Below are 15,118 nucleotides of genomic sequence, written 5' to 3'. Positions count from 1 at the left end.
TTTTTATAGCAAAATAACATTTTGAACATCATAAGTATGCTTTCTTAGAATAAAGTGCACTTCATGTCGTTTAATGTTGACTACAGCATCCAAGTAAAAAATAGCAGCATTTAGTTTGTGGTACTACACCAATCCAACGTCCGAGAGAAAAAATGTATCTAAAATGAAAGCATTTATTTGCATGTGTTTTGAAGGGGTTGCTGTGTAAACAGAATATTATATGGTTGAGAGGCCGAGAATAAGATGTGTGTGGGTGACAGACCTTATCTGCCATGCCTCGGCTAGAGAGCAAATCATTCGGGAGACATCTGACTGTCCATAACCTATAGGGTCATCTGTACCTTAAAAAAGGGGGACATCACATATAAAGAAGTCTTTCAAGTTTCTGTCCTTTTGTAGAGAAGTGGGCTACAGCTGTTAAGAGTTTGCAACCTTGAGGGTCAGGAGGAGATATAAGAAGAGCCCAGTAGCCCAGTGAAACGCCTATAGCTTAACAGTATTGCCTGATTTTGCCCTATTCAATAAAAATTGTTTAAAATAAAGTCACAGTCTATGCATCTCCATTGAAATGTTATTAGCACGTGGCAATAGTAAACCACTTATTTTAGTAGGTCTACACCACTGGTACTAGTATTAAACTTGTAAGTGTACTATTTCAATTCTCATTGGGACTAAATTGTTATACTTTTAATATAACAGTCGTGGATGGATAGAAACCTGTAGTTTCCCTAACTGTTTTTAGCTTGTACAGTAACTATACTAAAAGTGAACTTACAGGTGTACTGTTTACTAATTAAATACATACTTTTAAATAAATACTTTGAGGAATAGCCTCTTTAAACTACTAGTTTAGTCATTTTATATTGCTAGTTTACTCAAATTTTCTTTAAGTGAACTTCACATCATACTTTGTTTTGAAGCTTTTTTTATGATGATTGTGTCAGATTACACATGGAAGCATCTGTTTAGGGTTCCTCTACTTTATTTTGTGAAAACTCAGTAGAGATGACATATACGAGTGCTCCCTATCAATAAGAAGAAAGATTCTAGAAGCACAAGTACAGTTCAAATATAGTTAGACTTTTTAGTTTAAAGCTGGTTAATAAACAGACAAAAAAATGATTTTTCATCAAACTCTTTATTTTGAATTTGCATTAATCACAGACATGTTTTATTCTGTTCTTTTGTTGCATGTAATACTTTAAAGGATATAAAACTGTGTACTTTTCTATATAAGTATAAGTATAAGTTAGAAATGTAATATATTACTCAATAATTTACTTAAAATACTGACGGTTCAGAATCTCCTTCATGCAGAAAGTACATTGCTGAACTTTAACAAATAACTCAACATTAACTGACTAACAGGGCAGGAAATAATTGTTGCTGAGAACACGGAGCAGTCTATTGTTGTGGGCGCCAAACTCAAACATCTTTGATCCGCTGAAGAGGTAGTTGAAACCTAAAAATGATCATGGAAGACCGTGTTAGATGGGATTTTCTTGTTTGTAAGTCACTTTGAATAAAAAGCAGCTGTTAAATGAATGAAAGTAAATGTCGGGTTACATTTCTCAAACCCCATACCTTTAAACTGGAAGGCTGCGGTCACTTTCCCTGTCATTCCAGGGAAAACTTTTTCCACCGGTTTTGGGTAACCTTTCTGTACTCTGCGTTTTTCCTCATCATAACTGCACAAAAGAAAAACAAAATTCACGTTAACTGACAGTTCTTGAAAAAGATGACCGACTCAATCAGACTAAGTGATCGACTGACCTATAAATCTGGTTGTCAACAAAAAACAAGATTTTGTAGCTGGTCTCGTCGTAGAGGACGGCATTGACTTTCTTCACTTTTTTCGGCAAACGGAACATGCTGAGACTCTTGGGATATCCTTGTGCAATATCATAGCCATAGAGAGCCCAGACCTTCTCACCTGAGGTGTGACAAGATTTACAAATTACATTTCATCTCTCATATGACATATTTATCTTCACTCTTAAGAGTAAGAATTCTGTTTCTATTGATACGGTTTTTACCTTTGATAATGAAGACTTTGTCCTCTAATGGACTCTCGAATGCGGCATCGATATGATTTGGAATCTCGGGCCAGAAGCTTGTGATGAGATGCTGTTCAACGGTTGCACTCAGAGGATAACTGCGCCAGAAGAAGCTGTGGATAGATACCGGTGGGTCAGAAACAATTCGTCACAGCTCACGGGGTCAAGCTGACATCAGAAAGCATTTCTATCTCTTTACCTTCCCTTGAAGAACATGATCTCTCCACGGAGCATGGTGACAGCATCCAGGACCAGATTGGGATCGCAGTTGTCTGGGGTTGTAGGTGGTGTGGGCTTTGGATCATTAGGGTCGACATCCGTGTTTGGGCCTGTTTAATAAAAAAGCCAAATTATTAGAAACATCACTTTCAGTGTCTTTTCAAACCACCACTAATGTATTTGATGTGTAGCATATTTACCATAAAGAGACTGGATTCCATTAACATCGTCTTTAGGGAGGACAAAGGTATCGATGTCTCTGTAAACGTAGGTGGGATACATCAGTGCACCTGGATCCTGGGAATGACCGAGTCCTAGAGAATGTCCGAACTCATGGGCAGCGACCAGGAACAAATTGTAACCTGAGATGTAAGTGGAAATGTAAATTACAGCAGGGTTTTTATTATGTGCATCGGTACAAACCGGAGATGTTTAAGAAGTAATCCGCCCTCACCTTGAGTAGACCTGTAGAAGAATGTCTCGTCATCGTCAAAATGGGCATCACCACCGATGCCTTCAGATGGAGCGAAAGCGTGAGCCAGAAAACCATTTGGTCCATCAAAGGGCGATCCATCCTGATGATCTGGAAAGAAGATTTAAAAATATGTCAACAAAATCAAATAATGTCCATTAGTTGACGCTGTAATGACGCTCGCAATCTCGTGCTACGCCGTGAATCTTGCAAAATAAGATAAAATATCATATATGTTGTTAAAAAACGATGCAGCGGATGATAAGCTATTCTCTGCTTTTATTTAAACCCCATTAGATAGGAACACTTTTGCATTGGTTGCTCTCAGGGACTATTTTTTTTAGCGGAAGGACTGCACTTAACGATTTTCCGAACATATATTTTTTGTATTGCTTTTCGTACCTTATTGCTTAGCTACATATCTAACGGTGTTCACTGTTAACTTTAGTCTAAAAAACGTACCTCCAACAACGAAGGAGATCATGATGTCAGCTATGCCTGTGTGGATACGGGTGAATTTCAGAGGAGTGACATCTGCCCACACTTGAAGGGCCCTTTTGATCGAATCATCCACCTCTGCTACAGACATGTCCGGGGTGTAGTTCTCAATCCTGGCAACAACAAAAAAAGGCAGTCAAATAAATGTTACACGTGCTTTTTAATGAATTTAGTCTTGAGCAGTTTTGTCCGTTAGCTGGTCTCACCTGTAGGTCAGATCGTGTTTTTTCCACTTGTAGTTCCCTGGAAAAATGGAGTACGCTGCAACATCTGGAACCCCGCAGCGTGGCTTCTTCATCACATCCAGCGTCTCCTCATTCAGCTTCCCTGTGACCTTGAGTCCATAGAACTGCTGCATCTCCTTCAACCTCAGACTCATGTCGCCGGAGCGTTTCATAGCCCCAGAAGCGGTCTGCTGTGACAGGCCGTACAGCTGAGTCAGGAAATTCTGGAAAAAAAAAAAAGATTAGAAGATCATGCACATTATGTATATAAGAGCATTGTCAAAGTAGTTCAAAGTGTGCAAATTACCACTGCGATGTTCTCTCCGTCTTTATCAGCAGGTGGTGGTATTGGGCTGGTGTTTACAGAAACCACCAACGCCACCAGAACGCACAGCTTGCAGTAGCTCTTCATGTTGCTTCTCTTTCAAGAAACTGGTGAAGTCAGTATGGTTCGCTCCCCTCTTATATACACCAAAGACGGACGGATTGTGCAACACCAGAATGAATCATATGAACCTTTCGCCAGAGGAACCTCAATCAGGGAACCAAATACATACATACATTCATACAAACAACCATATACACACACACACACACACGTTTTTAACAGATCTCAAAAACCATGTTTTTTTATTGTGTATTTCAATTATATATATATATATATATAGAGAGAGAGAGAGAGAGATTTTACTGAGCACTAAAATCAACTAAACTGTATAGTCTGTTTGTGATAAAATCTCCTTGTGTCATTTATGTAAAAACTCTTATATTAAATGATTTACACTACAAAATATTTACACTCACTCCGTACATTTCTTACATGCATTACTACATACTACATCCTTACATATATTTAGTAGATGATAATAAGAATATGGCATACTTTATAATTTGTGAGAATATTATAATAATATAGCTAATTTGTATTTGTGTATCTGTATCTGTGTGTGTGCGTGTGTGTGTGTGTATAAATCTTTTTTTTTTTTCCTATTATTGTGATCATGTTTTTATTGTGTTTTAGTGTGTTACTTATTAACTCTATTAAATATATATGGGTACTTCACAAAACACACACACACACACACACACACACACACACACACACACAAATAACATGAGCAAAATTTATTTTCATTCTTGGAGTAACAAATAGATGTCAGAGGTTTATCTTTAATGTTAGAGTGTTTTTAACAACTATTATATGTGTGTATATATATATAAACACACAACACACACACACACACATATATATATATATAATATAAATATATATATATATATATGTGTGTGTGTGTGTGTGTGTGTGTGTGTATGTATTTTATACATATAAAATGTATTTATATGTATCACATACACCTTGCAGTAATTTCATGAACACTGTATATGCATTATTTACTTATTTCATATAAAGTATGGCAAAAAGTTGACAAAAAAAAACTGTAAATGCATAAGTCTTACTTAAACTTACTGCAAATCTTGCATAGCAACTTCAATTGCAATAACTGTGGTATTTGTGGTAAGACCATATTAAGCAGACAATGTCCTCGTTACCTTGTGTGACTATTTTCAGTAAAATAAACTATACCTGCCATATATGTCTCTTTTACATTATTTAGCATGACTGTAATAGTTCACAGATTTCAGATCAGTGACAAAATAAATATACAAATAAAATTTGTATTTGTACAACATTGATCCTGCCCCCTTCATACTACATCCTTATTTAGTCCGTTATTTTAGTTGTGTGAGTGGGGTAAGCCCGATGCATTCAAAACATCCTCTTCATCCTTTAGTGTTGTAATGAGATGCGTGACATGAGCAGATGGGTTATGACATCTCTCCCTTAGTCATTCGTGAAATAGACCAGAATAGACTGGTTTTCTTTAACAGTGTTTTTCAACAACGAACGGCATCTGTGCTTGTCAATAAAGATCGTTTGATAATTACAATGAAATCCAATAGCCCATTAGAATCCAAAAATGTCCCAAACAGCCTAAAAAGCAGTTTACCTTAGTCTCAATACATAATAAATACGCAAAAAAAAGCATATCGAAATGCCAAGCTGCAAAATAACCCATGCTGTTTTCCCAGATTCATCAATACTAACCCCAACTAAACTCTACATAAAAGTATTATTTGGGGAAGTGGGAGTCAGACACTATCCCACACAAAATAGCTTAAGACCATGTGTACATACACTCTTTCGTCATCACTCAATGATCATCACTGCACAGATGTGTGGTTCATATGCTACTGAGGCAATTTGTTTCAAAACCATTTAATGAGAACTTGAATGAAATCATGCAACCGGAAACCATCGAGCCAGACAAGGTGGAAGCAACAAAATAATTCGCAATTTGGTTCCCATCACCATAAATGGTGTGTTACTGATCAACTGCTTTTAATTTCTCGGCACTGAAGCCACGTGTTTGCAGCCGCTGTCTTCGTTACTTGTCTAATTTTAGGGTTGAATTCCAGCTGCTGAGGTCCCACGAAGAAGTAAATATTTCCTAGACAGTGATAAAGAAAATTATTTTAGTCCAAAGCATAAAAACTATAGCTTTCATTTGATTTAATTGTGCAATGTTTGGTTACATTTAAATTCTATATTAAATTAACGGAATGATATGAAAAATAAACCCATGTTTATTTAAACAAGCATTTTATTTAATTTTCCAGTTAAACAAAACAAAATCAATTTATTGATATTAAGACATGAAGGGATAGAGTAGTAATAGAAAAGTGCTGGTGGAAAAGACAATGTTAAAAATAGTAATAAATTAATGTATAATGTTTTGCTATCGTGCTCTACTGCAAATAATATTTATTATGTTTATTATTTATTATAATCAAGATTACAGAAGGTTTTACTATGTTGTATTATGAAAAATACTAATGATAATAATGATATATAATTCTTTTCAATATCACATTTTCTTATTTTTATGTTTTAGTAACAAAAGTATACACAAAAATCGTTCTAAAAATTGTATCTACTCTATAAATTAAAAAAACCTCATTGGGCAGTACACTTAAAACTGCTAATTACATCTGTATATGAAACATATATCAATATTAAAAGTGAACTTGTGTAGGATTATTTTTCACAGGTGATACCGACCATCATGAGCTACGGCAGCATCCACGGGAGACTCAACTCCTGGCCATTCGTGTGCGATAGGTTTGGGAAAACCTTCCACTATCCTCCCTGCATCTTCATCAAACCTTCACACGGCAGAAAACAAAAGCACTTCCTTCAGAGAAAAATGCAAACTTGGCTAAATAACTGCGAGCGAGATTTTATTAAGTTATTCGTGCCTCCAGCATTCTCCACCAGTGAAGAAATCTGTGAGATGTGTTTCCCGGAAATACAAAGCTGCGTCGATGCTCTTAACAGTGGACGGGAATCCAAATTCCGAGATGTTCCTCGGATAGCCACGCTTTACCTGGAGAGAGCTCACCTCCCAGTACTGAGAGCCTGAGCGAGATATACGACACTGAAACTATTACGTTATTTTTATGATGCCGTGGGGTCGAGAAAGCCTCACCTTTGAAAACTAGCATGCTGTTTCTGTTTGCGTTCTCGTAGGCAGCATCTATGTGAGCTGGGAGGTCAGGCCACAAACTGGTTATTAGTGTGATTCCTATTTGCTCAAAGCTGGGATGTACCCGCCACATAAACCTGTAACAGGAGTATGGTCAGATACTGCAGTGCAGCTATGACTCAGTGTACGCACGGCTCCAGACTACCTGTCTCTAAAGAAAACCAGCTCCTGTTGCATGCCAGTGACGGCGTCGAATGAGAGCCTCGGATCACATTTATCCGGTGTTTTCGGAGGTAGTCTGTCCAGACTGATTTTCCTTTTACCTTTAACAGAAAAACACAGGGTAGGCAGTGTTGGTTCCCAAAGAATGAGTTTTTCCATTCCACTGCGCTACTTTTTCATCGTTTTCTGTGTAGCTATTCTTATCAAGGAGCTAGAGATGTAAAAACAAAATGTTATCGCTTTATTTAACATATGAGAGAATAACACACGCTCTCTCCTGTACACCGGTGTTTGTTCATTTTTTGAATGAATCTTTTAATGGATGAATCGCTCTGGTTCACTTCCATGCATGCACTGATTCATCTTTGTTAACTTAATCTAGTTAGTGCAAAGTACACATGATGTTATATTTATTTATTCTATTTTTATATAGCTTTTATATAAGTTAAACGTAATAATAAGAAGAAGAAGCGTGAGGTCTTTTTGACTAATAGAATCGGTTGAGTGATTCAATGACTCATTCATAACACTGGGTAAACGAATCCTTTGAATTAATTAAAAAACATTGCTAAGTCTGATTCATTCTAGAGAATCAATTCAGTTTCATGTCAATTTAATTCCATTCAACTCATTTTTTATAATTAGTATACATTAATTTTTATTCAATCAAAACAGTTTTGTGCAAGAAAAAATATTACATTATTAAGTCCTGTCATTGAATAATTATGCATTTTATTTAATTCTAGTTACCTATGTACAATCAAACTTGCACCTACATAGCTAAAAATAAAAGTTTACCCACTGAAGCTAGAGAAACTAGAGATGATTAGTTAGAATATTCATGGACATACCATACCATAAATTTCCTGTATATCTTTGACGTCCTGGAAAGACAGTTGCAAAACAGTGTGCAAGCCAAAATTATAGGCTGGGAACATGATGGCTCCAGGATCTGATGAATGTTGAAGGCCGAGAGCGTGTCCGAACTCATGCACCGCCACAGCAAGGAGGTTACAGCCTTCAAGAGGTGCATAGGTATCATCATCTATCATGTGTTATGTCACTTCAGCACAGAAAACATTTTAAGTATGTATTCATGGAGCAGAAACCCTTCATTCGGGGTTTTTAAGGTATAGCTCTCCTGTAATGTAAGTATGAATAAGCATTATACCTTTACAGCCATTAGTGAACAAAAACTGTTGCGACTGTCTTCTTCTTTTTTACCCTTGCTATCTGTTGTCCAGGCCTCCTCATCATCGAAGTGCACATCTCCACCAATGCCTGGTCCGGGGAAGAAAGCATGCGCCAGGATACCTCCCTCACCATCGAACGGTGACCCATCTTCATGATCTACATAAGCGCCACACATTAGTGATAAAAAATTATAAATACATATACAAACACACAATGAATTGCATTTTTTCAAGAAAAACATTTATAATAATCACTCAATATTATATAGTATAAATAAAAATAAAAAGTCTCATATAAATATACAGTATATATATATATATATATATATATATATATATATATATATATATATATATATATATATATATATATATAAAGGAATTTACTATTGTTTTACTTATAAAGAGTTTCATTTACTTTTCTTTAAGGTTTTTTGCAGTATTACAAATTAAATATGCACATGTACACACATACACACACACACATAGTAGTACTGTAATACATATAGTGCTGTCAAATGATTAATCACATAAAAAATGTTTTAGTTTATATATTATGTGTGCGTGTACTGTATATTTATCACCTAAAAACACAGTGACAAATCTCTCAACACACAATGTGCAGAAACATGTCTGTTTCTCTTTGTAAAAAAGTTTTGGCATTTGAAAAGTGTTTGTCTTTTCACTATAATTAGTCTAGCTATTTCATCAAACTTCGAAATAAAATATGACAGCATTAAAGTTTACAATACCATAAATCAGTGCTATAAAAGTAGATATTATGTTCGTGATAAATTGCATTTCCTTACTATACCGAATTATTTTGGATTTTATTTTTTTTTACATAATTCTGGAAGAAAATCATACTTTTACTTCTAGTCATAATGAAATAATTATATGTGATTGTTTAAAATGATAAAGAAGGAATTTATTATTGTTTTGCTTATAAAGAGTTTCAGCTACTTTTCTATAAAGTTTTTTGCAGTATTTATGCATTATAATTAAAAATTAAATATGCACAGACACACACAAACTCACACACACACACACACACATACACACATATATATATATATATATATATATATATATATATATATATATATATATATATAATAGTGCTGTCAAACGATTGAAATGTGTGTGTGCTGTATATTTATCCCTAAATACACACATTCTGTATATATTTTGAAAAGATTTAAATGTTTATATTTATATTTGTTGTGTGTGTGTGTATGTATATATAGTATAATGTTTTATTATGAATTATTATCACCATTGTGACTAAATGACAAAAATATTCTGAAAGCTTTAATGTTTTGAAGGCAATTGCACATTAATGATTTATTATTTTACAGTAGTACTATTAACTGTGATGATCACTCATAAATTATGGTTCACTCCCTGAAACACACACACACACACACACACACACACACACACAATAGAGTATGACTATTACTCAGTTCTATCATTTCAAAGGTCAGCTTTTCTTCCCACACCTTTGTTATTGAAGGAAATGACGATGTCTGCGTCACACCTTCTCTGTCTGCGGAATTTCAAAGGCACCGCTTGAGCCCAGAGTTTCCATGCCTGTCTGAAGGCTGTCCTGACCTGTGCAGCGGTCAACTTTGAGCTGAGTCTGGAGATTCTGAGCACAGAGACGTGAGAATGTGAGCCGTAACTCCGTGTCTCTTGCTCTCGAGAGCAATCTGCGTGAACCTCACCTGTATGTCAGAGTTCTGTTTGTCCATCTCATCGTCTTTCTGAACGGCTCTACGTCAGAGAGACCACAGCGAGCTCTTCTCATAGCCGCTACGGTCTGCGGATCCACATCTCCGCTCTCTTCCAAGCCAAAGAAGTGCTGCATCTGCCTCAGTTTGACCCTGAATGAGTCAGGCTCTGCCGCACGCTCCCGTCGGCCAGTTACAGGCTTATAGTTGTAGAATTTTTCCAGGTAAACCTGTTTCATCCGAACCGATTTCAGTAAACAGACACAGAACACTGCGGTCACTGCATAAAATCCAATAAAACCGAAGTGAGCAAATCAATCTTTTAAAGTAAATAAATCATTTAACAACATATCACAAAATTGTAGATTTGACTTGCGTATGATGCATATTTTAATTAAAGGCAATATAAACGGGAATTCAGTGTTTTTTTAAAGAATTGTTTGTGATATGATGGCCCTATGTTTATGTGTTTGTGTAACTATATGAGTTGCCACCTATTGGCATAATGCTGTAATATGCATGAAGAACTGAAGGAAAAAAACCTGAACGAACTTCGAATTAATTGTTTCATTTTAAACCAATTAGGAAATTTCACTGATTCGAATCCATAAGCTACTATGAAGTATTTCTATTGTTGTGTAAAATAGGGTGTCCCACAAAGCTGAAGTACGCTTAGCACACTATAGTAAATTTTCCTTCAGTATATAATTTTTTTAATGAACTTTGTCAATGTACTCTAAAGCATACTGTAAAATACTTTTTAATACTGGTTTATTTTGGTTCGAACCTTCAATTTAAAGTTAAAACCCCTTGATGGATTTGTGTCTTACAAACACAGTTTTTCACTTCACAAGACATCAATGGATGCTTTTATATTGATAAGCTTGTATGTTATAATGCAAAATTTCTCCCAATCTGTTTGGATGAAGAAACAAACTTATCTGCATCTTGGTACTTATAACGGCGAGTACATTTTCAGCAAATTTAATTAATGATTCGCGTGAACGATTGCTTTAAATATGAATAATGAATTGCTAAATTGTAATAGATTGTACAGTAGTACAGTAATAGTTTTACACAATTTTCTATAGTTTATTTAATATAAAATACTATAGTTTTTTTTTTCCCAACATATTTCGTCTGACTTGGTAATGGTAAATTTACTATATAAAAAAATTGCTACGGACAAGTCTGGTTATGATTTTTATGGTTTGGCTGAGGTACATTTGGCTTTTGTGGATTCCCGAAGTTAAAGTGACGTAATCTCACTATTGCAAATCAATTGCCCAGAGGGATGTTTACTATAATTGTTTAAAGAATTCCACCGCAGGAAGGGAAAAACACACACACACACACACACACACACACACAGCCACCACTTTTACTTTATACTGAGAAAACGTATCCTTCAGCCAAACTGAATGTATAGACTTAAAAACAATTTTAAAACTTTGGTAGTCTGCCCATGCTAACGCGTGCGCTGTATTACTTCATCAGTGCATTTTGAATCATGCTCTTTGTGCAATTGTACACACCCATAAAAAGTCGCCATTATCACAAACTCAATGAGTTTACGCAAAACCACCGCTTCAGAATTTTCACACACAGTGAAACAGATGTTGTAGCTGTTCACGTAGACTTGAATAAGGGGAAGTTCCCAGAGACTAGCGACTTCCCTAAGTGTGTAAGGATGCTGTGGTGAAGCGTGAAGAAGTCGCAAACAATGTAACATGTTTTGAAACGTCGTGCGACATCATATACAGCTTCTTGCATATACAGCGCACGCGTTTTTTTTCTACAGCTGGAAGAGAACAGCTGGAAGCGAATGAAAGCATCCGGCAAAGTTTAAAAACTGAAAGCGCTCTGTGTATAAAGTTGTTGTGTCCCGAAGAGTATCTGAATCCTCATTTAGACGTCAAATCGACCAGTCACCGGTTCGGAAAAAAAGAATCGTTGAACGAATCGTTTGGAAGTCGTTCAACAAACAAGGTAAAAATAAATGCACATTATAAGAAAATGACAATGTTTCATGATCTGTTGTCGGGGACTCTCAAAACTGAAATATTAAGTTTTCAGAACTTATTAACATGTGTAATTTGTTACTTCATGCAAAAATAAGAAAACAATCATTTTAACTCGAAGGAGTGACATGCAAACACCCAAAAACATCTGGATATCAATGCTGGCAAATGTTCATAAGACCCTAGCACTGTGGTGGAGTTTTGCACAGGCAAGCGCTATTCAGATGTTTTGTATTTTACAGCTATATTTGATTATCTTGAGGATCTTTAATTACCTCTGCAAACTCCAGGTCACCTCGATCGGACAGTCCTGGAGACGGCAGCGGGGAGCCGCACAGAACAGCAGGCTGCAGCAGCGTGAACAGGCCCAGCCAGAGGTTCCCCATGTCCGCCGTGAACTCAACCAAGGGGTTTATGTACGGGTATAACTCTCCTCACATCCAGACGTGAAACAGACCGCCTGATTTAAATGCACACTCAAGTCAAAACAAGCAGCACACAGGTATTTTAGCATTGATTACATGTTACGGTACGTAAACTATCCAAAAGTTTAAACCAAAACATGCATGTAAAGATTCAGCCCTGTGGTGTTTTGGGGTGCAGGAGGAGCTCTCGTTTTTTTATTTTCTTCTTTTTATTCTTTAAGATAGCTGAAAGCGCACAGTGAAAAATCTCTCAATGTGCAGGAACATGTCTGTTTCTCTTTGTAAAAAAGTTTTGGCATTTTCACTATAGTCAGTCTACAACTATTTATTAAACACACTATCAAAATGAAATATGAAAGCATTAAAGTTTATAATATCATAAATCAGTGCTATAAAAGTAGATATTACGTCTGTAAATAGGGCAGGGGTGTAAGATTCGTGACAAGTTGCATTTCCTTACTATACCGAATTATTTTGGAAAATTGTATGCTTTTTTTACATAATTCAGGGTAAAAAAAATCATACTGTTACTCCTGGTCATGTTGATTGTTTAAAATGTTAAGACATCGAGAAAATAAGTTACTTGTTCAAATCAAATGCATGCAATTCAATTTAGAAATATTTTAGCCATTAAAGCGGTCCATAGTACCATACATATGTATTTTAGAAGATCAAGAATATTTCTTCTTTCACCTTAAGGGACCAAAACATTGTAGTAAAATTGTACTTTTAAGCAAAAAGGACAAAAACATCCATTAAACCATATAACTTTTGTTTTTTTTGGAAACACCTGTCAGATGAAAGACTTTGAAAACCCAACACCTTAATATATTGTGTTTTAATTCGGTCCACATCTGCTTCTGTCTCAGACTCTTAAACACTCAATATGCTTTTCTCTTTAAATAAATCTAAATATAATTTAAATATAAAAATGCCACCTCTGTGCATGTTTTGGTTTATAATGAAAGATGTATTTTGTTAAAACAGAAATAAAATGTTTATATGTTTAACACTTTTACATTTGTCTCAATGCCAGTGGATCTGTGGATACATGTTGCTTTTGCAGTGTAAAGACGACACTTGATACTGTTGACTTTGGCCTGTAAATCTGATTTGGGAATAGAAAATTAATCATTCTGATGACATCATGTCTCTACAAATTTAGTTAACCATATAAATACCTAATGATGTAGATGGAGTGATATAGGCAAGCCCGCATGGCATCTACAGCTGCAGAACTCCTGTAAGCCACAAAGAACTGGATGTCACCACTGCATGCTGCAAGTAAGACATTTCACCATAACGTGTTGTGCAGTTTTCTCCCCAAACCTCATGGTGAGCTGAGAGTCACGGCTGTTTATTAGACGTATGTCAGATGACTCAGGGACTCTAAAGAATAAATCAAACACCGATGCTCTCAGCCGTCACTGATTGTCTAATCTCAGGGAAAATATACAGCTCATCTAAATGAGGCTGTCACCACTTCCTTTGCCCACAGAATCTGGCAGCACTTATCTGCTGTTCTACTATCAATAGTGTTACAAACACATAATGCTGCCGGTTCAGGATGTAGTCAGGGAATTTTTGTATTTACAACATGGCTATTCCCAATAGGGATCCCTCTTGTTAAAATTAAATGCTTCCATCTCAACTGGCTGGCTTTGATTCTGGTTTTTGGTTCTGATTTATTACATTTCACAATATAGGCATAGTCTAGATTTTGATATGCTCAAATATTTCAGGCATATAAAGTGTGTGCATTACTATTCTCATTATGCCTCCTCCTTATTTAGGGGTTGTAGCACTTTTTGCCATAGAGGTGACTGGGAAATTGTTCTTTTTTTATTATTATTTTGTTACATTTTAAGCATTGCTATGATGGCTGTTAAGGTGTTCGCAGTTGTTTAAAAACTTCCTATATTATTTAAATTAAATATTCACCCTTCACCACATTTGTAATATTCGACTGAGACAATAGTTCATTGTATTTAATAGTTTATGTCATTTAAATTATATTTACTCAGCTTTAAGACTATGTTAGGTTATGACCAGTCTTTATTAAAAGTGGCCTAAATTAAACACATATTTACCCAGTTTAATTGTCAAATAACACGACAAACAACGCAATGTGAATATACTGAGTGGAAAATGTGCGCTTTAACTTTTTATTCAGTTTTCACTATACTTTTAATAGCGTTTTTGCGGGTCACTTAAATAGTCGGTGTGACAAAAAACTAAATGTAACGTACGAACTGTGATTTAAATGTTATTCTAACTAGATGTGAACACACAGCTGTCTCGTGTCAGGTTTAGGTGCATCCTGATGATGGCAAGGGGGTTTCCCATTTTTGTGCAGTCAGAAGCAGCTGAAAACGAGTGTTCACCTGAAACCTCTGACGTTGTGAAGAATTCCCAGGCTTACCTGAGCGTCCGAGGCGGGAAATGACTCACTGAATGACTCAGTGACAGCTGCGCGGGATGGAGTTCAGTCTCCCTCTACTGTTACAAC

The 15,118-nt window shown here is 35.9% G+C and overlaps 2 protein-coding genes across 2 annotated transcripts; both read right to left on the bottom strand.

The window, feature by feature from the left end:
* Positions 1–1,119: 1,119 nt before the first annotated feature.
* Positions 1,120–3,926, bottom strand: mmp13a (matrix metallopeptidase 13a). The gene is made up of 10 exons (XM_043229248.1): positions 3,778–3,926; positions 3,453–3,694; positions 3,211–3,359; positions 2,731–2,859; positions 2,477–2,638; positions 2,257–2,386; positions 2,037–2,170; positions 1,774–1,933; positions 1,585–1,688; positions 1,120–1,462 (listed from the first exon to the last, which is right to left on the bottom strand). The coding sequence occupies exons 1-10, from the start codon at positions 3,880–3,882 to the stop codon at positions 1,362–1,364; spliced, it is 1,416 nt and encodes a 471-aa protein (XP_043085183.1). The 5' UTR covers positions 3,883–3,926; the 3' UTR covers positions 1,120–1,361.
* A 1,858-nt stretch (positions 3,927–5,784) lies between these two features.
* On the bottom strand, positions 5,785–13,691 carry LOC122331746 (matrix metalloproteinase-18). The gene is made up of 10 exons (XM_043229249.1): positions 12,460–13,691; positions 10,158–10,393; positions 9,933–10,081; positions 8,462–8,587; positions 8,094–8,255; positions 7,221–7,338; positions 7,019–7,152; positions 6,789–6,948; positions 6,592–6,695; positions 5,785–5,980 (listed from the first exon to the last, which is right to left on the bottom strand). Exons 1-10 carry the CDS (start codon positions 12,568–12,570, stop codon positions 5,862–5,864), a joined length of 1,419 nt encoding a protein of 472 aa, XP_043085184.1. The 5' UTR covers positions 12,571–13,691; the 3' UTR covers positions 5,785–5,861.
* Positions 13,692–15,118: the final 1,427 nt, after the last annotated feature.

The sequence above is a fragment of the Puntigrus tetrazona genome, unplaced genomic scaffold, assembly GCF_018831695.1.
Source record: "Puntigrus tetrazona isolate hp1 unplaced genomic scaffold, ASM1883169v1 S000000002, whole genome shotgun sequence".
NCBI classification, from domain to species: domain Eukaryota; kingdom Metazoa; phylum Chordata; class Actinopteri; order Cypriniformes; family Cyprinidae; genus Puntigrus; species Puntigrus tetrazona.
This window is presented reverse-complemented; position numbering and strand designations above follow the sequence as displayed.

What these genes read in the sequence shown, in the direction of transcription:
- mmp13a (XM_043229248.1), bottom strand. Translation starts at nt 3,882, where the DNA reads ATGAAGAGCTACTGCAAGCTGTGCGTTCTGGTGGCGTTGGTGGTTTCT. An exon ending in ACGGAGAGAACATCGCAGTG is followed by an intron (nt 3,695 to 3,777) that starts GTAATTTGCACA and finishes TTTTTTTTCCAG; the next exon opens with AATTTCCTGACTCAGCTGTA. An exon ending in ATCATGTTCTTCAAGGGAAG is followed by an intron (nt 2,171 to 2,256) that starts GTAAAGAGATAG and finishes ATCTATCCACAG; the next exon opens with CTTCTTCTGGCGCAGTTATC.
- LOC122331746 (XM_043229249.1), bottom strand. Translation starts at nt 12,570, where the DNA reads ATGGGGAACCTCTGGCTGGGCCTGTTCACGCTGCTGCAGCCTGCTGTT. An exon ending in GTGACCTGGAGTTTGCAGAG is followed by an intron (nt 10,394 to 12,459) that starts GTAATTAAAGAT and finishes CGGATGAAACAG; the next exon opens with GTTTACCTGGAAAAATTCTA. An exon ending in AGATATACAGGAAATTTATG is followed by an intron (nt 7,339 to 8,093) that starts GTATGGTATGTC and finishes TTTCTGTTAAAG; the next exon opens with GTAAAAGGAAAATCAGTCTG.